General features: G+C 44.3%; 1 protein-coding gene across 13 annotated transcripts in view; it reads left to right on the top strand.

Annotated features, from left to right (window-relative positions):
• The window catches only part of otof.S (otoferlin S homeolog), an 89,808-nt gene that overhangs the window by 47,179 nt on the left and 18,457 nt on the right, over window positions 1–24,172 (top strand). For all 13 annotated transcript variants that reach the window (XR_005961677.1, XM_041565141.1, XM_041565150.1 and 10 more), the window contains 20 exons: window positions 1,963–2,036; window positions 3,268–3,394; window positions 3,670–3,724; window positions 4,784–4,915; window positions 6,140–6,202; window positions 7,629–7,713; window positions 8,127–8,286; window positions 9,309–9,495; window positions 11,756–11,942; window positions 13,176–13,399; window positions 14,491–14,599; window positions 14,713–14,893; window positions 15,160–15,280; window positions 16,324–16,424; window positions 22,487–22,577; window positions 22,657–22,773; window positions 22,967–23,119; window positions 23,240–23,429; window positions 23,619–23,743; window positions 23,974–24,108. Coding sequence is in view for 12 of the 13 variants with exons in the window: in XM_041565141.1 (XP_041421075.1) it covers window positions 1,963–2,036; window positions 3,268–3,394; window positions 3,670–3,724; window positions 4,784–4,915; window positions 6,140–6,202; window positions 7,629–7,713; window positions 8,127–8,286; window positions 9,309–9,495; window positions 11,756–11,942; window positions 13,176–13,399; window positions 14,491–14,599; window positions 14,713–14,893; window positions 15,160–15,280; window positions 16,324–16,424; window positions 22,487–22,577; window positions 22,657–22,773; window positions 22,967–23,119; window positions 23,240–23,429; window positions 23,619–23,743; window positions 23,974–24,108 (2,617 nt within the window). In the remaining variant the exon portion in view is untranslated. The remainder of the gene's footprint in view (window positions 1–1,962; window positions 2,037–3,267; window positions 3,395–3,669; window positions 3,725–4,783; window positions 4,916–6,139; window positions 6,203–7,628; window positions 7,714–8,126; window positions 8,287–9,308; window positions 9,496–11,755; window positions 11,943–13,175; window positions 13,400–14,490; window positions 14,600–14,712; window positions 14,894–15,159; window positions 15,281–16,323; window positions 16,425–22,486; window positions 22,578–22,656; window positions 22,774–22,966; window positions 23,120–23,239; window positions 23,430–23,618; window positions 23,744–23,973; window positions 24,109–24,172) is intronic.

Below are 24,172 nucleotides of genomic sequence, written 5' to 3'. Positions count from 1 at the left end.
GCTGCACAGATCCTATCTGATCCCCATTGATGTGGCATATCTACCAGGGAGCTGCAGAGATTTCTTTCTATTTTATTTTTCTTATTTAAAGCAGCAATGCCACCAGCTGGTCATTTGGGTCAACTTTGTTCCAGTTGGAAGAAAATAAATTTAGCAGGAAGTGGAACTTTTTGTGATGTTATTCTGCTGGGAACTGACCAGAGAGACGTCACATGTTGAATAGGAAGGTTGGATGTATGAGTGTCTCTGACACCCTCACTTATAGCAGAGCAACTGAATTAACCCTGTTAGTACCAGTAAGAAGTAGAAGACATAGACAAGAGGATTATTGCTGTCTCCTGGCACTAACATATGGCTAATCCCATTGTTTGTCTGAGGGAGCGGCACATATCTTAGAGATCTCTGTCCTCTCTGCCCCATGAATCAGTAATGGCTCCCAGCCGGCAGGCAGCTAATGAGGGATTTAATTAAATGCCCGTCACTCTGGTAATGGATATGTACAGGTGGTTCAGGGATCAGATTCCCTCTGTGCATGTGGGATGTGCGGGTCAGGCAGGTGGAGTTACTGGTCTGTAGATCACTGTTAGAGCCCGACCTTCCAATGCTGACACAGAATGACTGGCAAAACTGAATATGACTCTGTGGCGTCTCTCTCAGTCTGTGCTGCCAGTTGCCCTAATGATTACTGTTTCCTGCTGGTCCTAACTGCCTGTTTCTTCTGCCAGCGGCCCCCTGACATTGCTACAGTGCTGCTTTCTGGCCTTGTCATTGATAGTCAGCTCTCTGGCCCGCTGATGGCCATGTTTCTATAAATAGGGGGAGAGGGTTTCCTATGACGGTAAGTGTGATAGAAATCTGCTGAATGTTGTTTCTTAAAGGGGAAGTAAAGTGTAAAATAGAATAAGGCTAGAAATGCTGTATTTTGTATACTAAACATAAACATGAACTTACTGCACCACAAGTCTAATCAAACAAATGATTTATGCTTTCAAAGTTGGCCACAGGGGGTCACCATCTTGTAACTTTGTTAAACATCTTTGCAAGACCAAGACTGTGCACATGCTCAGTAAGGTCTGGGCTGCTTAGGGATCGTCATAAATTATCAAAACAGCACAAGTCAAATAATATCTGCCAGAAGCCGATACAACAAGACTGATTAATAATCAGAATATACAGACTGCACTGGCTCCTGTGTTGTCATGTAATCTAATGTGGATTTTATAGTTTTTGTATTGTTTAATACAAACTTTCTCCAACTCTGCAGAACCAGTGGCTGCAGCAAAATAATCCTCCAAATAGAATCCCAGTTTATCTGTTTAAATCTGGCTCCATGATCTTTGTCCCTGCAGCTGGAGTTGGAAACAGTAAAGGGGATGTAAAGGCAAAAATAAAATCCAATACAAATCTCTACACAGTCGCCGACTGCTCTACAGGGAAACAAACAAAGCTGCTTGAGTTCTGCATGGCTGGGAAGTAAGGCGGGGGCTCCCCCTGCTGTTCATAAGTATGATTGTTTCCCTGCAGAGCAGTTAGGGACCGTCTGACAATTCCTATCCACAGCAGTAAATGAAGGGAGAATTTCACTGCATACAGTCAGGTTTCTTATAAAAACGGTACATGTTTTTTAATTAAAGTATATTGGAGATAGGTTTTTTTTTTAAAAAAAATTTTTATTAAAGAAAGTAAAAAATGAGATTTTATTTTTTTGCCTTCACATGCCATTTAAAGTGACATTACCCCTTGGGCCTCTGGTTATTCCCAAACGGCATCACATCTCACCACTAATGGACCCCCGATGCCACCTCTTCCTCTCCATTCTCTTCCCATAAGGATTTTCAGCCCCCAGCTGACCTCAGATTCCTGTACTGACCCAATGACCCAGTCTAGGCCCCTCTCTAAACCTCTGACCAGTATGAATCCTGCGCAGAGCATTGACTAATTGAAGTTGCCTCTTATTTGCAGGGTTGGCAAAGGGGTATTTTCAGCCATGAAGCTTGGAAAGATGCGCCCACCCAAGGACGAGAGCAGGAGGCAAGGTAATGGCACTGATTGGCTACGTTTCATTGGCCTGATGGTCACATGTGACCTTGTGCTTATGAAATAATGGAATATAAAAAAAAACTGTTCTGTGACCTGCCCCTTATCCACCCAGAACCCCACCCACTTCCTTGTAAGCACTAATTTTTTTTTGGGGAGGGGGGTCTATGAATTGGAGCTGTCTAGTTTAAAAGGGACTATGGACATAGGGGTGGTAAAGGCATGTGGGATATGAATTGTAATCAGGAAAGTTTTTATATATATTTAAATAGGGATAATGAGCTCTGTTTAAACAACCCCCTCCTCTACCCAGACTGCTGCCTGTATCTCTGGTTTGCAGATAAGGAGGAACTCATTACAGAGGCCATATATCTGTAGGATGCTAATATGATTCACTGCCCTCTCTACCTCCTCCAATTGCTCAGAGAAACCAAGACAGTTAAAGGGGTTGTTCACCTTTAAATTAACCGTTAGGATGATGTAGAGAGGGATATTCTGAGACAATTTGTAATTGGTTTTCATTTTTTATTATTTGTGGTTTTTGAGTTATTTAGCTTTTTATTCAGCAGCTCTCCAGTTTGCAATTTCAGCCATCTGGTTGCTAGGGTCCAGATGACACCAGCAACCATGCATTGATATGAATAAGAGACTGGAATATGAATAGGAGAGGCCTGAATAGAAAGATGAGGAATAAAAAGTAGCAATAACAATACATTTGTAGCCTTACAGAGGATTTGTTTTTAGATGGGGTCAGTGACCCCCATTTGAAAGCTGAAAAGAGTCAGAAGAAGGCGAATATTTCAAAAACAATACAACAGAAATAAGGAAGACCAATCGAAACATTGCTTAGAATTAGCCATTCTATGACATAATAAAAGTTAAGTTAAAGGTGAACCATCCCTATAAACTACATTGAAGTGTCAATCAAGGTTCCGCACTATCATTGTAATTAGGTATTTAACAATATATTCATTGAGCTCATCACAAACCACAAATGGAAAATTGTTTTCCTAGTGATTGAAACCCTCTATGCCCTTTATTAATTTTGTTGCTTGTCTCGGTACCATTTCAAGTTCCTAGCAGTTTCAATCATGATCAGATTATTCATATACTGGAGCCAGATCAAGCATGGAGTTAACAGAAGCGACTTCAGTAGGAAGAGAAGAATAGAATCTGAATAATTGTGGGATTAAAGGCCAACTAACTGGGACGCATTTGATGTCTTTGCAGATGAACCTGCTGTTCTGGAGACAGAAGACTTGGATAGGAAAGCGATCAGATTGGCTGGAGGTCTGGACCCTGACACCATATCTCTTGCCTCCGTTACAGCCCTCACCACCAATGTGTCCAATAAAAGGTGATGGTTACCAGTGTGATGAGTAACTCTTGGTACCACAAAGAACTAGGAATTGTGATCAACAATAAACTATACTGTTACCCTGCTCTGTGTAATGGAGAAACTGTAGGACAGCAGGTTCTGCCCGGGTCTTATTCACAATGGCCAACTGGTTGGGCTTCTAGTAATACCCAATGCAGAATATGACCAATAGTGAAGAGGTTCCTCAGTGGTTAGTGGCCTCCAATGAATAGAATAAACTCTTCATTAATTCCTTGTGTCTCTTGTCTTTATAGGGCCAAACCTGATATCAAAATGGAGCCAAGTGCTGGAAGGCCAATGGACTACCAAGTAGGTTATGGGAAGCCCAAGTAGATGTGACCATGTTCTACCCAGGACATTAGTCTTCCTTTTATCACTTCCCATCATACTGATCCTGGATTGTACCTCCCTTTACCCTCTGAAGTATCATTCCTGATCCCTTTTTAGTTTCCTGATCTCCTTTAATCCATTTCATTGTTCATCAAATCAATGAGAAAGGAAAGACTGGGATGGACATAGGGCTGAGCAAGACTTGGAACAGTCTAATCTCAGGTAGTTACTAGAGATTGGCCACCACCATATGGACTAGTATAACCATGAAACCATAGGATTCAGTAGGGGAAGGAATCTTGGGATGGACCTGAGCAGGACCTAAGATGGAACGTTGATCTCAGGCACTTAGGGGATAGACCAGTAACAATTGTACCTGGAAGAGAGACATCCTGGGTTGTTGGGTATACACATAGAGGTCACAAGATGAGGGAATCTTTGTCTAATTAGGCCGTGTACAATTTTAGTTAAACCAGGTTGATCCAATCATTCGCCCCCTGGGCCTATAGTTTGATCATCATAATGGAGACCTATGTAGACCCATTGGTAGTTGACCATGTGAAAGGTCTGACCAGGCTCTGGAGTGGCAATCTATGGATTGTGTCATATGCCAGAGGGGCCACTGTAAGGTGCCATAGAAAGTGACTATTTATTGGACTGGTGGGGGCTGTTTGGACCCCTGTGAAAGTGAAATGCCAGGGCCTATTTTGATTCTCATTGCAGACCTGGGGCTGCTGCCGTCCTCATCTGAGTTAGAAATTATCTGAGTTATAGCTAGATATTGCTCAATGCAGTGACCAATAGGCTGGGGACAGTTTATATTAGCCCATGGATGCCCAGCCTTAGAAATGCGCTCCCCTGAGCAGGACATGAGATGGTACATTCTTGGTCTGATCTTTCTCAGACCCTTATGGAGTGGGGAACCCAATGAGAAATTTCCAGTTCTTTGGTTCTTTGGATTCCATGTTCCCTCTATTTAAATTTCCTTTAATTAGACTCAGTTTGGCTTGTGTGAGTGCAATTCATTCCATTCTCCAGGTGAGCATCACAGTGGTAGAAGCCCGGCAGCTGGTGGGATTAAACATGGATCCGGTGGTGTGCGTAGAGGTGGGGGATGAGAAAAAATACACGTCCATGAAAGAATCCACCAACTGCCCCTACTACAATGAGGTAAGTGACCCCGGCCTGTTCATTCTCAGCTCACGGCTTGTGGGTTCCCAGTAAAGTTATATTCCAAATAATCAATAATTATCTGTCTGTCACTTTAAATCATAGTCAACCAATGAAACCCTAGATACAATGTATCCCGTTGTGCAAAATGGTTTCATAGTGGAGGAAACATTTCTTTTACTTATAAATCATATTACAGACCCCAGACAGCAAAGCTTAGGGTACGGGCAGGGGGTGGGAGGAGCTTCATATACATGCCCCGCCCACCCAGCCACCTCTCTATTCATGGAGCCAATGTAGGTCTAAAAGGGAGTGCGGCGCTTGCAGTAATTCTGCCAACTCTGCCCATTTAGGGGCAATGATCCCTTTTGGCTGTTGCCCTCCCTAGAGGGGTTTCTTACAGTCTGTCCAACCTTAAAGGAGAACTAAAGCCTAACTAAAGAAGTAGGTAGAAATGTTGTACATGATGATTTGTGCTTCTGTACCAGCCCAAGGCAACCACAGCCCTTTAGCAGTAAAGATCTGTGTCTCCAAAGATGCCCCAGTAGCTCCCCATCTTCTTTTCTGCTGATTCACTGATTCACATGCTCTGTGCTGCTGTCACTTACTGAGCTTAGGGAGCCACTCACAATATACAGTACACATAGAATAGAAATGTCACAATATAAGGCTGATTAGTAATTAATACACATAATTACTACATGGCAGCACAGAAACCAGTGCAATTAGCATCAGAATTGAATAATCAGCAAACCTGTAGCATCAGCTTATATTACAGCCAGGGAAGCTCATTTTCTGATGGATAATTAGTGACGAGCCCTAAGCTTAGCTTCTCAACAGCCAATCAGAGCCCACTGAGCATGTGAGTGTCACAGACACTTTCCAAGATGGTGACCCCCTGTGACAAGTTTGAAGTCCTGGATCATTGCTGCTATTGACAAGCTCAAACTTTAGCCTCGTGCAATAAGTTCACTATAGAAAATAGGACATTTTTAGCCCTATTAATTTTTAGGCTTAGGTTCTCCTTTAATGACCAATAAAGGGGCCATGGTAAGATGTGCTTATCTGGCCAGCGGGGTAATTAGATCCCAGTTGGGGCCTATAGAGAAGACCTTGCCCCTTGGGGTTGTGAAAGCTGCAGATATTGATCCAGCAGGTTTAATACATGGATCAAGTTACTGAATACAAACACATATTTACTAATCCAGTTTCCTCTCCTTCCAGTACTTTGTCTTCGATTTCCATGTGCCGCCGGACGTGATGTTTGACAAAATAATCAAGTTGTCAGTAAGTGGCTTTTCTCTGCTGAGCGATTGACTTACTTTCTATAGATCCCCAGCACCTGCCTCTCTCCTCCTCTGGGTTTTGTCTCCATCGATTGGATTCCCAGGCGCTCGGTTCCATAACAACGAGTTCTTCTCTCATTTATTTGCTACAAAATATCTTGGGTTGAAAGACAGGACAGGCTGTGAAGTTCTGAGACAATTCTCGTTGATTTTTAAATGTTTCTCTGGTTGCTAGGGTCCCACTTCTCCTAGCAACCAGGTATTGGTTTGAGTGGGAAATAAACAGAATGATAAGTAATAGGATTATAAAAATGGAATCATTTGTTGAAGACATAGTCTCTGTATAAATGCCCCCTCTTCCCTAAGCTGCAGGCTTTGAGATAAGAAGCAGCTCATTATACAGGGGTTTATCTGTGGACTGGTGATTTGATGTTACAAACTTATCCTCTACAAACAGTGACTCGGCAGAACCAGGAAGTTAGAACAGGAAATTAGAAACTTAAAGGGATACTGTCATGGAAAAACATGTTTTTTTTTCTAAAACACATCATTTAATAGTGCTGTTCCAGTAGAATTCTGCACTGAAATCCATTTCTCAAAAGAGCAAACTGATTTTTGTATATTCAATTTTGAAATCTGACATGGGGCTAGACATTTTGTCAATTTCCCAGCTGCCCCAAGTCATGTGACTTGTGCCTGCACTTTAGGAGAGAAATGCTTTCTGGCAGGCTGCTGTTTTTCCTTCTCAATGTAAATGAATGTGTCTCAGTGGGACCTGGATTTTACTATTGAGTGCTGTTCTTATATCTACCAGGCAGCTGTTATCTTGTGTTAGGGAGCTGTTATCTGGTTACCTTCCCATTGTCCTGTTGTTTGGCTGCTGGGGGGGAAAAGGGAGAGGGGTGATATCACTCCAACTTGCAGTACAGCAGTAAAAAGTGACTGAAGTTTATCCCCAAGTCACATGACTTGGGAAGCTGGGAAATTGACAATATGTCTAGCCCCATGTCAGATTTCAAAATTGAATATAAAAAAATCAGTTTGCTCTTTTGAGAAATGGATTTCAGTGCAGAATTCTACTGGAACAGCACTATTAAATGATGTGTTTTAGAAAAAAAACATGTTTTTCCATGACAGTATCCCTTTAAGTTTCTAATTTCCTGTTCTAACTTCCTGGTTCTGCCGAGTCACTGTTTGTAGAGGATAAGTTTGTCTGTTTGCTCTTTTGAGAAATGGATTTCAGTGCAGAATTCTGCTGGAGCAGCACTATTAACTGATTCATTTTGAAAAAAAATTTTTTCCCATGACAGTATCCCTTTAAAGAGTTTTATGAAAAGTATGTTCAGTACAACCCCTATTCATTGAGCAATTTGCTTCTTCCCATCCTCTAAGCCCATTTCTCAGTTTTGCACATTCTGTGTCATTAGGTGATCCATTCCAAGAATCTTCTCCGGAGCGGGACTTTGGTTGGCTCCTTTAAGCTGGACGTTGGCACTGTGTATACACAGCCTGGTAAGTCTGACATTTTCAGGTGTTTCTTAGTAGTGTTGTGCATTCCTTAGCCACAAGTGACCCTAATCTATCTCCTAACCCACCCCATGCCCAACCTAAACTTTCCAGATATTGTATAGACTCACCTCCTCTGGTGGTATCAGAGATGGGTGGAGACCAGGAATACATACAATGCCAGAAATACAGCCAATAGAGATCCAATAACCATTAAAAACATTTCTTCCAAGGCTTTTTGAAGAGCCAATAAGGTATTAAAGGTGATGCCCATCTAATTAAGGATTGAAAGAAACTCTCATTCTGAGCAGCTTTCTACAGTCAATTCCACATTCTCACGCTGTAGATACTGGTCTGACAAGGGCTTGCAGGAACGTATTTCCCAGTTCCTGATCCCGTTTGCCTCTCTTGCCTCCCAGAGCACCAGTTCTACCACAAGTGGGCGCTTCTCTCAGACCCTGATGACATCACGGCGGGGCTTAAAGGTTACCTGAAGTGCGACATCGCCGTGGTTGGGAAGGGGGACAACATTAAGACCCCGCACAAAGCCAATGAGACGGATGAGGATGACATTGAAGGGTAAGGGCAGTTTTGAGACTCCACGGCTGGGAGGGTAGATAGCCTGGGGTTTTCTGCAATAACCCATCTGCTGTGGATGAGATAACAGCCCCAGAACACTGGAGTGCATCTGATTGCTAGCTGTGTGCCCCAGCAAGGAGAGGAACATTATCAGGGACATAGACGTGGAGTCACTCTGACTCTTCCTCTGCTGAAATAGTTTCCACTTCAGCTACATTTTCCTGAATTAAATCTAATTTTAATACACTGGGAAATGGCTTCTTTACTCATCACTTCCCATAAATGCACAGAGAGGGGGATGTCCTGAGAGCACAATACATTCCTATACCTTCCTACCAATAAACAATTTGTATTTTATATGCGGTTGGTCTAAAAAAACTATGTAAACCTACGTAAAATAAGAGCAGACTGACCCTTTATCCTTCCCACTGATCCCAGGAGTGACAGACGGATCAGGAGACTGGATCCCATTACATTATTCTAGTCGTAGAAACTCCCATGGTGCTCAGCTGAGCTAGTAGCAGCTTGGCCTGTTCTTTGGGAATCCGGAACCTCTGGCCCCTGCAGAATCCTAATGTGACACTTGATGGTGATCCAATATGTAACGTTAAGGTTTCCATTATGGAAACGTTTCTAAGGAGTAGGTGCCCTTTAATATTAAGAGAATTCCATTCAGATCCAGATGCTATGGTCCCAGCATGCAGATGTTTTTAGTGTGTGTTACTGTTCATGAGAAGTCTTCATGGCCTCCTCCAGAGATAATGTAGAAAAAACTATTAGAATTTGACCATGACAGTTGCATCCAGAAGTCTCTTTTAGAGGAATGTCAATAGGGGGGAATATCTTTGGTGCAACACATGGCTGGGCTCCACTGTTAGGAAGGAGAAGTTCTGCAACATGAACCAAAGTCCTGGTGGCATCAAAGCTGAAGCTGTAGCCCCTAAACTGCCCCATGCCATTCTCTTAACCTCAACAAGAGTCTAAATTATTATTTGTGATGAATAACTCCCACGTTGCTATAGGAACTTGCTCCTCCCGGATGGAGTTCCCGCAGAACGCCAGTGGGCTCGGTTCTACGTCAAGATCTACCGTGCCGAAGGTTTGCCCAGGATGAACACAAGCATCATGGCCAACGTCAAGAAAGCTCTCATTGGAGAAAACAAGGACTTGGTGGACCCCTATGTGCAAATTTCCTTTGCTGGACAAAAGGTAAAGAAAATCTCTTCTGAACACAAAGGCACAAGTTTGTCTGGTCCAATATGATATTTCAGATGAGGTTAGGTCTAATCATTTCTGATAAGACAGAGGACCCTTTTCACATACAATGTTATATAACAACGCTTTAGATAGACTGGAAGGAGACAACAAGGAATGGTTAGAAGGATGGCTTAGATATGGTTACCCTGCTCAGGAACACACAACAATGTAGACTAGACGCTTGGGACCTCTCTTGGCATCTTAACCTGCCCCACATGGGAACCCACAAAGGATTTACTGTTCTATTTACCAACCAGTCCAATGTTTGTTACCATTATGTTAAATACACTGGGCTGGAGTTAAAGAGTAAAAGAGCCGAATGCTGAAAGACTGACATGGTTGAAGGGTAAAAATTGAGCTTCCCCCGGGTCACATGACCTGTTATTTCAGGGATTGCCAAGCTCGCACAGGCCAGTAATTTTAGAATCCAATGGAAACAAAGATTAAATGGCACAGAGACAGGAAAGAATTGAATATATTCAGAGTAATGAACATTGACACGGGAGCAGAGCCGATCTGCTGGGTATGACCACTAATTACATGTGCCTTTTATAATATTAGCTTCATAATACGAAAATACCCTCGTGAGGCAGGAAAATCTCACTGGAAATCCTGAAGGTGGATATAATGAAATGAGTCAATAAAACTGGGAGTGACAGACGATGACTGTACAACATTCCCAACCCAAGAGCACCACCTGGTGGGAACACACATTCTGCCCATTCTACTACATTTCTGTTACATGTGAAACAAAGGCATGTTATATGTGGCCACTGTTGCTGTTATATGACCTAACAATACACCCAAATAATGAGAAGATGTTTCCCTTATTTATTAGAATGTATAATCTGGAATGAGATGAGGAGACAAAGATAAGATGTGGGTTGGCTGCAGCAGGCTCATCATATAGAGAGGAATTGGCAAGCTGGTTTTCTTTCCTTTTGGGAAATAAACATAGAAACCTAGAAATGCGGATTTGTAGAAGTGATTTACAATCTCTGTTTAGTAATTGCCTTGGAGATCTGCAGAGCAGAGTGATTGTATTGTGAAAGAAACAAGGCCACCGTACCAGCCCAACACTCATAGGAGACAGATTTCAGCCTCTTTCTCCTGTAGCAAATTCATCTCTTCTTGTTCCCACCATAGAGGGCAACTCTAGATAAATCCAGAAGGTCTCCATCTCAGGGGGGAATTGATTTATAGATCATTGATAACATATGTATATATGTATAACTTTATTTGTAAAGCGCTGTTAAGGAGCCGGAGCACTGTACAGCACATAAAAGTACAATATATATATATATATAAAAGTATAAATGGGGGAGAAAAATCACATAATACTTATATACAGAATCGGGACAAAGAGCTTAAGTGCTATGTGGTAAAAGAGATAGTGAGATGGAGGTTCCTGCTCCGTAGAGCTTACAGTCTAAGTGGATGGGAGGCTGACATACAGGCACAAATTGGAGATAAAAAAGTGCACAAGGTAAGGCATAGTCAGTAGGGACAGGACTAGGCTAATGTTCTAGAGCAGTCAGGTGAATACTTTAAGAGAAAAAAATAGACAACATTGAAGGTCAATAAGAGTAGTTGAAATGTTCTCCTCAGTGTTAGCAGAAGCCAATATAGGGCTAAGAGAATGGAGAGACGGGCGAGACGTGTGAGCATTGACTTGCTAGAAGAATGGAGGAGCAGAGGAGTTGTTGGTGAGCTTATGGCCATTAACTTGCTAGAAGCTGACTTTATAAATGAGTAGAAAGACAGATAAGTTGCTGGTATGGAATATGAGCACTCACTTTATAGAAGAATGGAGAGGCCGATGAGTGGTCATTGAGGCGTGTAAGTATTGACTTGATAGAAGGATAGAAAGGTAAATGAAGAGTTGGTCAGGCATGAGAACATTGACTCTCTAGAAAAATGAGAAGCAAATGAGTGGTTCTTGAAGTGTAGGAACATTGATTAACATGGTGAACGAGTTAGTGAAAGACCTACAGGACTAAAGGTGAGTGAATGGATATGAGGTCATGAACTGACACTGGAGTTGTTAACAGTAGAATGAGTTTGGGGCATTGGTTAAGGTTAGGCAGTTGTTGGCTTGTGGGAATGTCCAGCAAGGTGGAGGTATAATATGCATTAAAAGCTATCAGTTAACCATCAGATGATAAAGTAGCTAAAAGAGACTCATTTAGATGTTTGTCCCATGTCTCCGCAGGGTAAGACCTCAGTGCAGAAGAGCAGCTATGAGCCCATGTGGAATGAGCAGATCATTTTCACTGAGATGTTCCCTCCCCTGTGCAAGAGGATGAAGATACAGATCAGAGATTCAGACAAGGTCAACGATGTCGCCATCGGGACCCACTTTATCGACCTGAGGAAAATTTCCAACGAGGGAGACAAGGGTAAGTATAGAATTTACAGTTACACTTATGGTACCAGGTAGGCTGCACTGACTAATGTGTTACAGGTTGAATGGAAAAAATAATAGAATCCATCAGGAACATTTGTAAGATACTTTCCATAGAAGCTCTGAGAGCATAACCACAGGGGCTAAATACTCTCAGGAGCAGAGACAATAAAAGCCTCCTAATTCCAATGCTGTTGGATGATTTCAATATTTCATTGTTACTCGAGCTTGATCAATCCACTGTTTCTACCCACTTTGGATTATTGCTGCTTCAAAGGCTTCTGCATTATCCTTCCGCTGAATAGACCTTCTTGCTGTATCATGAGAACATAAGAGAGACCTCATTAAAATTTCAAGCCTGTGCTGACAATATTCTTTTGAAGCCGGCGCCTGGAGAACTTTAGAAGGCGCAAGACAAAGAGGGGGTGCAAAGAGGGGGTGTATCATTATTTCAATTGAAATATATTTGTATCCTACAAAGAGGTTTTGACGTCACCTTGAGAATAAGCTTCGGAGAGACAGATATAAAGGGAAACTTCTGGATAACAGAATGTGAGTGAAGCACACTCTGGTCCGGTTAGAGTTCTAAGTTCATCACAGCCCTTGAAGTCAGTTACGAAAATGTCTGACCCATAAGGCGTCTGATAAGAGCTCAATACAACTCTAAATATGGAGATTGATTCATTTGTCAGCTTGTGTTGACTGTTTCCTTGTTGCACCATGTTCTGGTCTGCTTAGAGACTCATAGAGGATTCATTCTTTATGGGACTGAGGCTTTAATATATTCATAAAGGCAATTTTCTATTGGTTAAGGTGGTGGGTGCACTCAGCTAAGTGATTTTGCTGTGCCAGGACATCTTGAAGGCATCTTTCCTCAAGAGGATCAGGCAATATTACATTCTATTAGAACTTGGCGGCTTGCAGAAAGTCCTAATGAACATTTCTAATGCTCAACATTTCACCAACAGTGCACTTTTATGAAGTGGGGTCATTAATATTGTACTTCCAGTTTTAAATTGATTTTAACATTTAAGAGCGTGTTCTCATGTTAACAGACTTGTTTTGAAGGTGGAACTCAGCATTTCACTCTCCAGTGAAACAAATAAGGTGCTAATAGAAATCCATTGATGATGTGGTGTCTATTTACTGTCCATTAGGTTAGGTTTCCAGCACAAAGAACCATGACAGATCAGCTGAACCCTCATTCTAACCCCCTCTGTATGTGCAGGTTTCCTTCCCACTCTTGGCCCAGCCTGGGTGAATATGTATGGCTCCACCCGGAACTACACACTCATGGATGAGCATCAAGATCTGAACGAGGGGCTTGGAGAAGGCGTCTCTTTCCGTTCAAGGTTGTTGTTGAGTCTCGCTGTTGAGATATTAGATACAAGCAATCCAGAGCTCACCAGTTCCACAGATGTTCAAGTTGAAGGAGCTCAACCAGTGACGGAAGTAAGAAGAACAATGTGATGGTCTTAATTCTTTAGATATACCTTGTTCCAAATGTTAGAACCAAGTTTTCCCATTATAAAAAGAGACAACATGACAAATACATATATCCAGAGCTGTTACCCTAATACCTCCATCTTGTCCTACTGTCTCCATCTTGTCCTACTGTCTCCATCTTGCCCTACTGTCTCCATCTTGCCCTACAATCACCATCTTGCCCTACTGTCTCCATCTTGTCCTACTGTCTCCATCTTGAGCTACTGTCTCCATTTTGTCCTACTGTCCCCATATTGTCCTACTGTCACCATCTTGCACTACTGTCTCCATCTTGTCCTACTGTCTCCATCTTGCCCTACTGTCACCATCTTGCCCTACTGTCTCCATCTTGTCCTACTGTCTCCATCTTGTCCTATTGTCTCCATCTTGCCCTACTGTCTCCATCTTGTCCTACTGTCACCATCTTGCCCTACTGTCTCCATCTTGTCCTACTGTCACCATCTTGCCCTACTGTCTCCATCTTGTCCTACTGTCTCCATCTTGTCCTACTGTGACCATCTTGCCCTACTGTCTCCATCTTGTCCTACTGTCTCCATCTTGCCCTACTGTCTCCATCTTGAGCTACTGTCTCCATCATGTTCTTCTGTTGACATCTTAGCTTTCTGTCTCCATTGTGTTTTCTTCTCTCCACTGTCACATGGTATGGCTGCCTTCTGATTGTTAAAGTTAAAGGATGATGGGAGCAAGTGCAGAAGAGCTGCATTTTCTAGCCAACATTCTGCAAAATATCAACATTTTGCCCGTTTCCTACTATTTTTGCCATCCCCACCAGTTTTTCTACCTACGGTTGCTGGATTATACTTAACCTACTGTGAATAGGGCCCAGAGCAGCCTCTACTATTTGCACCTCACCAAAGACATGTCTGTCAAGGATATCTTATGTATGTTAGTGTTAAGAGAGAAAACACTAAACTTTACTGTGGCTTCTTGTTAAAAAAAACCTATATATTTAATGGCCATGTGCCACTGTATAATATGAGTTAATCTCAGCATATTGGAGTGTGTGTTACAGTATTTCATTACTTGTCATTGCTCAGAACTGCACAGGGAAAATGGAAGAGTTCTTCCTTTTTGGAGCTTTCCTGGAATCCACCATGATTGACCGGAAAATTGGGGACAAGCCAATTAACTTTGAGGTCACCATAGGTATGTATTTTACACACAGTAAATTAAATTCAAAACGTGAAACAACAGAACGATATTATATTTGCAGAGAAAGAAAGAGGTGAATGGTAAGATTAACACAATGTGCATTTTAGGCAACTATGGCAATGAAATAGATGGAGTCTCCAGACCATTGAGGAAGAGGAAAGAAGGGGGCAATGGGGTCGAGGATGAGACAGAGCTCTTGCAGAATTCCAGTGATGATGAGGCCGATGAAGATGGAGAAATGTTATCAATCTCTTCAACACCCGCAATGAAGCCACTCATAACTGATAGGTATTGGTTTAATCCAGTTTACCCACGTAGCACCCCATAACTGATAGTTAATTGTTTTATCCAGCTCAGGAATGTAGCAAATTGTCATGGTACTGTCTCTTTAAGTTAGAATATGTTGTTTTTTTTATTCTTGAAACCCTTAAATATTAGTTGACAGTGACCTGTTCAGTGACTGATGGGATTTATTGAAAATAAAAAGTGCCAGGCTTTGTGCTACACACATTATGTTCCTCAGGCCTCTGAATTTATTGATTGTGCTCCTACAGGAACTACTTCCATCTGCCGTTCTTTGATAAGAAGCCCTGTATTTACATTAAGAGCTGGTGGCAGGACCAGCGGAGGAGGCTGTACAATGCCAACATTATGGACAAGATCGCAGATAAGCTGGTCAGTAATTGTCCTCTTCCTTCAGCAAGTCATGGCACAGCAATCTCATTCCCAAAGCTAAAGAGAGAAAGATAAGGGGAGACTCAGAGGACATGACTGCACAAAAGACCCTTGTAATTGATTGCCAGTCTGTAGTCAGACATGTGTCAGCTTAGGAATCTACAGACCTTCTACCCCAAAGACGAGCTACTGATGTCTATCTGTTAACCTTGCTAGAAATTGGGCAGGCTGATATATAGGCAGCACATTTGCAACCTGTAGTGTTTTGTCTGGCCGGTCAGTTCTGATGCCCATGAGGCCTGTCCATCAGCACCAGTCCAACCTGGGTTTTATAGGGTCAAAACTTACAATAGTTGCTTCTTTAGCCCCTACAGTCCTAATAAATGCTGAGGCATCCAATACCTTCATCCAATACTAGAAATAGTGGAAATTCCATGTTAAATACTTAGCTATGGTCCCTTATCCAAATTATTATTATTATTAACCTACAGACTCCAAGATCTTCTTGAACTGTAACTTCGAGGAGAATATCAATTGTGATATCCCTCATGAGGAATATGGAAACACTGCCCTCCAACTTTATAAGAATATGAAAGGCTTTGTCCAACTTGTGCTACAGTCTTTTCCATGATGTGATAGCCAAAGTTACTGCAATTGTGATATCACTCATCCAGAAAAAGAAATAATGTGCCCACATCTACTTTATATTTTAAGAACATGAGTCCAACCTACATTCTCCAAGCTCTTCTTGAGCTACAGCTTCTAATATTGTCTGACAACCACGATTGTTGATTGACATTGATGTGACCTAAGGAATAATGTACCCCCAACTAAGAATAAGAAAGCGCTTGTCCAACTAGGTCTTCCTGAGTTTCCTGCATTATATGACAGACAAAGTACCAATTGTGATATCACTCATGTAGTCTTAGATATTATGCTAAGGATTAAATGCTTGATATTTAATCTACTAAAGCTACTATTGACCTACAAGATCTCTGAAAGCGAATAGCAACTGTAGTCACTCTGCCCTTTCTGTCCAACAGGAGGAAGGGTTGAATGACGTCCATGAGATGATAAAGACGGAAAAGCCTTACCCTGAGCGCCGGCTCCGAGGGGTCCTAGAGGAACTTAGTAGCAGCTGTTTGTAAGTTTGACAGTGATACAAATCTCCATTGGGAAAAAAGCTTATATTAGAGTACCACTGTCTTCATTATACTAAAAATAAATTTTAAGGCAAAGTTCTCATTTAAGCCTAGCTTTATCCCCAGTGCAATGGTATTAATAATTACAATTTTCTAGGGCATTAGCCATGAGGTGTGGGATCAGTCGGCTGAATGATTTAGACTGGGAGCAACTTGGTTTTCCAATCAGAGTATAAACATTATTATTCAGGGAGAAACAGAATGAGTCAGTTGGTTACACTGGGGAAAATATGGTTCATGGAGCATGGAAAACAGACTTGCATTAATTATCCCATAACCAGATGTTTGTGAAACAAATGAAAGCTGGTAATATATTAGTTGTTAATATTTGCATGGGCACTTGCTCAGGAACCCAACCATCTGCCCAACTATCAATCATGTCAATGCTCTGCAAGTGAAATTCTCACTGTACAAGAAGAGATGATTCAGCAGGAGAAGCCGCTCTATCCATCATCATTATGGGCCCAGTGCTCAGAAAGAATCTGTGATTTATGGAAATAATAACCACAGTCACTTGCTGCTCTCTAATAGTGATGCTTGCTACTTGGATGAGGATGCATTACAGGGGGCTGAGGAAGAGGAACAGATCAGCACTAAGAGACAACACAAAGGGGTCATTAATCCTTATAATAGCAGTAGGAAATCTGCTTAGAACTAGTGGGACATTATTAGGCCTCTACGGCAGCTCAAGCCCGTATTCACAAAGAGCCATAAAAAAGTAGCAGGCAGTAAGGAGTTTGATATAGGAGGGGGGAAGGTGCATATTCCATGTTTTTGGCCTTGCTCCCCTATTTTGACAACAACCATCACTGTGTTGACTACAGGATTCTCCTGCACAAGGATGTTCCTATACCTTGCTGTAACGATCGCCGCCCGGAGCAGGCCCAGGAGCTCCGGGCGGCGCGTCCTCTCCTGCCGGCGTCGCTCCCAAGATGGCGGCGCCCATGGTCGCCACGTGGGTAAGCGGCGCCGGCGTGATGACGTCAGTTCGCCGACGTCGGCGCAAGGACGTCAATGACGTCACTAAGGCGCCAAATTCAAATAAAAAGCCTGTTTAGACGCCAGAATGGCGCCCAAGTATAGGAAACCTTGCCCTAAGTATTTCCTGGGTTCCCTGTGTGCTAATATTCCTTATCCTGATCCTGATTATTATCCTTGACCCCTGCCTGGACTTTGGACATTGCTGTTATCTGCCTGCCCCTGAACTCTTGCCTGGATTCTGACTACTCTTCGGATTTACCCCTTGGACACCGCGACCTTGCACCCTCAAGAAGGCTTCCTCCTTGATCCCGACTACCTCCCTGGAGGGAGCTCCCGGCTCCCTGACATTATACTTGGGCCATGGATCCTACTGAGGAAGCTACGCCTGATGTCGGACGAGCGCTCCGCGGACTGGCATCCCGCATGGAGGAATATGAAGCCCAGCAGTACCACATTGCACAGGCACTCGATACCCTTCTCTCCCGAGTGCCTCCAGCGCCTCCTGCTTCCCAAGCGGCTGCAAATCCTCCCATGGCGGACGTCTCACCTAACACAGGTTCCTCGTCTGGTGAGCCTCGTATTCCGCCTCCTCCTCGCTTCAGTGGGGACCCACAGGCCTGCAGAGGTTTTGCTACACAGTGCCAGATCCAGTTCGAGTTTCAACCCTCGCACTTCCCCAATGAACGTTCCAAGGTGGGGTATGTAATGTCTCGTTTGGTGGGCAAACCGCTTGAGTGGGCAACATCTCTTTGGGAGAAGAATTCTCCACTGACTTTTGATGCCAAGGCTTTTCTGCAAACATTCCGTACTGTGTTTGATGCCCCGGGTCGGGTCACTAATGCTCCTTCTCGTCTCCTGCAACTCCGACAGGGAAACCGCAGTGTCAGTGACTATGCTATTGACTTTAGAACTCTGATGGCTGAAACTTCCTGGAATGACGATGCCTATAAGGCCGTATTCTATCAAGGTCTGTCTATTCGCATTAAAGATGATCTTGTCTCCAGGGAATCCCCTGATCTGCTGGAAGATCTGATTGCACTATCCATTAAGGTGGACACTCGTCTCAGAGAGCATCAAGTAGAGAGGGAGCATTGTAAACGATTTCAACCCGTGTTGGCACCTCGCTTCCAGAGACCTCTCTTGCAAACTCCAGCTGCTCAAGCTCCCCCTTCTCCTCCGGAGGAACCGATGCAGGTTGGAAGGGCTCGTCTCTCCGAACAAGAAAGACTTTCGTTCCTAATTATTTCCTGCCCATCCGTTCCAGTTGTGTTGGGTCTTCCTTGGCTGCGCCTGCATAATCCTTCCATTGATTGGTCCGCAGGACAGATTTCCCGTTGGAGCTCATTTTGCCAGCAGCACTGTCTCCCTGCTGAACCCCTCCGGAGGGTGAATATCTCTTTGTCTGATCTGAAGACTCTACCCCCCTTTTACAAGGAATTCGCTGATGTGTTCTGTAAGAAGTCTGCAGAATTCCTTCCTCCACATCGACAATACGATTGTCCTGTCGATCTCCTGCCTGGAACCATGCCCCCTAGAGGTCGTACTTATCCTCTCTCTCCAGCGGAGACCACTGCTATGAAGCAGTATATCCAAGAAAATCTTCAGCGGGGGTTTATTCGCCCTTCTACCTCTCCTGCCGGGGCCGGATTCTTCTTCGTGGAAAAGAAGGATGGAGGCCTTCGTCCTTGCATCGACTACCGGGGTCTTAATAAGATTACGGTTAAGAACCGGTATCCCTTGCCCTTGATTGCCGAACTCTTTGACCAATTGAAGGGGGCTAAAATCTTCACTAAGTTGGATCTCCGTGGGGCGTACAACCTCATTCGCATCCGTGAGGGTGATGAATGGAAGACGGCTTTCAACACTCGTGACGGGCACTATGAATATCTCGTTATGCCCTTTGGCCTTTGCAATGCCCCTGCCGTCTTCCAGGAGTTTGTTAACGATGTGTTCCGGGATCTCCTAGGAAGGTTCGTAGTCGTGTACCTGGACGACATCCTGATCTTTTCTAAAGACCTAGAAAGCCATCGCTCCCAGGTGAAGGAGGTACTCTCTCGTTTGAGGAAGAACTCTCTCTTCGCCAAGTTGGAGAAGTGCGTCTTCGAGGTGTCTAAGATCCCCTTCCTAGGATACATTATCTCTCCTGAGGGATTTGAGATGGATCCCGTGAAAGTGTCTGCCATCCAGGAGTGGCCTCTTCCGCTGAGTACCAAGGCAATCCAGAGATTTATCGGATTTGCTAATTACTATCGGCAGTTCATCCGGGGGTTCTCTTCCCGCATTGCACCTATCCTGGCCCTCATCCGGAAAGGGGGTAAACCCAGCTTGTGGCCTCCATCTGCCATTGATGCTTTTCAGTCCTTGAAAGAGGCCTTCACGTCCGCTTCTGTCCTCCGACACCCCAATCCTGAACTACCCTTCTGCATCGAAGTTGATGCTTCTGAAGTCGGAGCCGGAGCCATCCTGTCTCAGAGACACCCCGCTGATGGGAAGTTGCACCCCTGTGCTTATTTCTCCAAGAAGTTCTCGTCCGCAGAGCAGAACTACGATGTCGGGAACCGAGAACTCTTGGCTGTTAAACTTGCCCTTGAAGAATGGCGTCACCTCTTGGAGGGTTCTCTGATTCCTGTTCAGATTTACACCGATCATAAAAATCTCGAGTTCATCCAGTCCCTCAAGAGGCTAAACCCCAGACAGGCAAGATGGGCTCTCTTCTTCTCTCGATTTAATTTTATCTTGACTTATCGCCCAGGCTCCAAGAATCGGAAGGCCGATGCCTTGTCTCGTAGCTTCACTCCGGTGGACCGCTCTCCTGAGAGACAAGAGCCAATCATCCCTCCAGTCAAGATTATTGCCTCCCTGTATCCACAGTTTGCCGACCAAATCCTGGCTGGTCAGTCTTCTGCTCCTTCCGGTACTCCCATTGGGATGGCATTTGTTCCTCCTGAGCTGCGTCTGCCTATCCTGCAACAGACCCATTGCTCCAGGCAAGCCGGACACCCTGGCCCAGCTAAAACTCTTGAACTCTTACGACGCCTGGTCTGGTGGCCTGATATCCGCAAAGATGTGAAAGACTTTGTTGCTGCTTGTAATGTTTGTGCCACATCTAAGTCAAGCCACTCCCGCCCCAGTGGGTTACTACAGCCCTTGCCAGTTCCTTCCCGTCCCTGGACCCACCTATCCATGGACTTCATTGTCGAACTTCCTCCCTCCTGTGGGAACACGGTGATCTGGGTTGTCATTGATCGTTTCTCCAAAATGGCCCATTTCATCCCTCTGAAGAAGTTGCCCTCTGCGGTGGAGTTGTCCCAGCTATTTATCCAGTACATCTTCCGCCTGCATGGTTTCCCGGTGGAGATCGTCTCCGATAGAGGCACACAGTTTACTGCCAAGTTCTGGCGTTCCCTATGCAAAGACCTGGGAATTGTCCTTCAGTTTTCATCTGCATACCACCCGCAGACGAATGGGGCAGCTGAACGTGTCAACCAAGCCCTGGAACAGTTCTTGAGGAACCACGTTTCCCTTTGTCAAGATGATTGGTCTGATCTCCTCCCGTGGGCGGAATTTGCTCATAACAATGCCTGCCACACTTCCACTGGAAGGTCCCCATTTATGGCGGTGTATGGTCAACATCCTCAAGCCTTCCCACAAGACTTTGTGTTGTCCGATGTTCCGGCCGCTGATGACCATGCAGCCCACATGTCCGCTATTTGGGCCGCAACCAAGTCCAATCTGGAGAAGAGTGCTCTGGTTCTTAAGACGTTTGCAGATCGTAGACGTAGACCCTCTCCTCCCTACAAGGTCGGTGATAAAGTCTGGTTGTCTTCCAGGAACATTCGGTTGAAGGTACCATCTCCTAAGTTGGGTCCGAGGTTCGTAGGTCCTTTTTCCATCCTGGAGGTGATCAATCCTGTGGCTGTCAGACTTCAGCTTCCTCCTGAGATGCGAATTCCCAACGTGTTTCATGTCTCCTTGGTGAAACCCGCTACCTCCAACCGCTTTTCTGTTGTCCAGCCTCCTCCTCCTACTATCTCTGTGGATGGTCAACAAGAATATGAAGTGGAGAAGATCCTTGACTCCAGAATCTCCAGGGGGTCTCTTCAGTACCTCATCAAGTGGAAGGGCTTTGGCCCTGAAGAATGCTCCTGGGAAGGATACTCTGATGTCCATGCTCCTCGTCTGGTGAGGGAGTTCCATTCCAAGTTTCCCCAGAAGCCAAGTCCTGGTGGTCCGGAGGCCCCCCGTGAAGGGGGGGGTACTGTGACGATCGCCGCCCGGAGCAGGCCCAGGAGCTCCGGGCGGCGCGTCCTCTCCTGCCGGCGTCGCTCCCAAGATGGCGGCGCCCATGGTCGCCACGTGGGTAAGCGGCGCCGGCGTGATGACGTCAGTGCGCCGACGTCGGCGCAAGGACGTCAATGACGTCACTAAGGCGCCAAATTCAAATAAAAAGCCTGTTTAGACGCCAGAATGGCGCCCAAGTATAGGAAACCTTGCCCTAAGTATTTCCTGGGTTCCCTGTGTGCTAATATTCCTTATCCTGATCCTGATTATTATCCTTGACCCCTGCCTGGACTTTGGACATTGCTGTTATCTGCCTGCCCCTGAACTCTTGCCTGGATTCTGACTACTCTTCGGATTTACCCCTTGGACACCGCAAGAAGGCTTCCTCCTTGATCCCGACTACCTCCCTGGAGGGAGCTCCCGGCTCCCTGACACTTGCTTAGTATGGCCCACAAGCAGCACACCATGTTAGAAGCCTTAGATAGGAGCAAAGCCTGTTTGAAAGTCCTGTCTGGACAACTTGGTAGATTTCCATGACGTTGAAGACTTTCTGTTGAGATAAACTGTGGCCAGAATCCTCTGAGGGTGCCGAGATGGCAGATGCTTGACACGCCAGGGGAAGGGCACTAGCATTACACTGAGCCACACATTCATGGAGTACTAGAAACGATGATGTTCTCCATTGTTCAGATAATATAGCCATTTTATAACCATGCAACATATATATATTTTTTTCTTTAAGCCGATTTGTCACATTGGCCAACAAAGATCAGAACCAGAATGGACAGACTAAACTGGACAGGGAGAGACTGAAGTCCTGTATGCGGGAGCTGGTAAGGTCTTTATGTTTGATGGTTTGAGAGCAGGTTGATTGGCGATGGACTCAGAACTCAACATTGTTTTAACCAATAGGAGAACATGGGGACACAAGCTAAGACCATGAGGTCCCAAGTGAAAAAGAACACAATTAAGGACAAACTGAAGCTGGTGCAGAATTTCCTCCAGAAGCTCCGTTTCCTGGCAGACGAGGTGATTTAGCCCTTTTATTTCTGCAGCAATTCTTTTATTAGATAAACACCTGCTTATGGGTATAACACAACAAATGGCACTCTATAAACTTCCCATTAAACTGATATTGCTATCACCACTGGCCCATATCTGATTGCCTAGGATAGCAGATGTAGTAATGGTTGAAGGTTCTTCATTGTTTCTTTCCCAACAGCCCCAGCACAGTATTCCTGACGTTTTCATCTGGATGATGTCCAACAACAAGCGCATTGCATACGCTCGCATCCCATCCAAAGACATCCTCTACTCGATTGTAGATGAGGAGACGGGAAAGGACTGTGGGAAAGTCAAGTGTGTCTTCCTTAAGGTACAATGTGTTGACATTCAATGGCTTCTATGTCTTTTATATTATCTGGTTTACATTTGATGGCAATTAATATGATCACTGCTTTGGTTGCTCTTCATGATCTCCTTCTATTGCCTCCAGCTGCCTGGCAAGAGAGGCTTTGGGCCCGCAGGTTGGACAGTACAAGCCAAGATGGAAGTCTACATGTGGTTGGGCCTTAGCAAGCAGCGCAGGGATTTCTTGTGTGGCCTTCCATGTGGATTTGAGGAGATAAAAGCAGCTAAAGGGCCTGGCCTGCAGTCCTTCCCACCCATCAGCCTTAGCTACACCAGTAAGAGTTCTTCCCTTTTCTCCTAATGCCTTAGAATGTTCATTTTTTGCTAAGTTCCATATAAGGGTTATAGCACACAGTATTTAACATGTTTGAAGTGATGTCACAATTACTGGCAACAGAAATGGTTGAGGTTTTATTTAATTAGTACACTTATAATTATGGTTTCTTATGCAACTTGTTTTCCAGAAAAACAAGTGTTCCAGTTACGAGCCCACATGTACCAATCCCGGAGTCTTTTTGCCGCTGACAGCAGTGGGCTATCTGATCCCTTTGCCCGTGTCTTCTTCAACACTCAGAGTCAATGCACAGAGGCAAGTAACAACAGCTTTGCTATCTCAACATAAAACCCCAGTTGAGACCGCTCCAAAAGGCATTTGGCTAGTGACCTTACACTTTAAACTGCCAGCCATCCTGCAAAATAGGCTTATCTCCACCAAAAAGCCATCATGAATGGTCAAATGCTCCAGCATAGTAATGGAATGTAGACACTTAGTTAAAAGCCTATACTAACACTGTTATTTAACCTTGTTTTGTTTTCCAGGTGCTGAATGAGACCCTTTGTCCCACTTGGGACCAGTTGTTGGTGTTTGACAATATCGAGCTCTACGGAGAAGCTCATGAGATGCGAGATGATCCTCCCATCATTGTCATTGAAATTTATGATCAAGATACAGTAGTAAGTGTTTTACTCTTGGGCTCATGTTATGTTTGTTGTTAGCGGCAGATGGAATTTCTTACTC

The sequence above is a fragment of the Xenopus laevis genome, chromosome 5S, assembly GCF_017654675.1.
Source record: "Xenopus laevis strain J_2021 chromosome 5S, Xenopus_laevis_v10.1, whole genome shotgun sequence".
In the NCBI taxonomy this organism is placed as follows: Eukaryota; Metazoa; Chordata; class Amphibia; order Anura; family Pipidae; genus Xenopus; species Xenopus laevis.
This window is presented reverse-complemented; position numbering and strand designations above follow the sequence as displayed.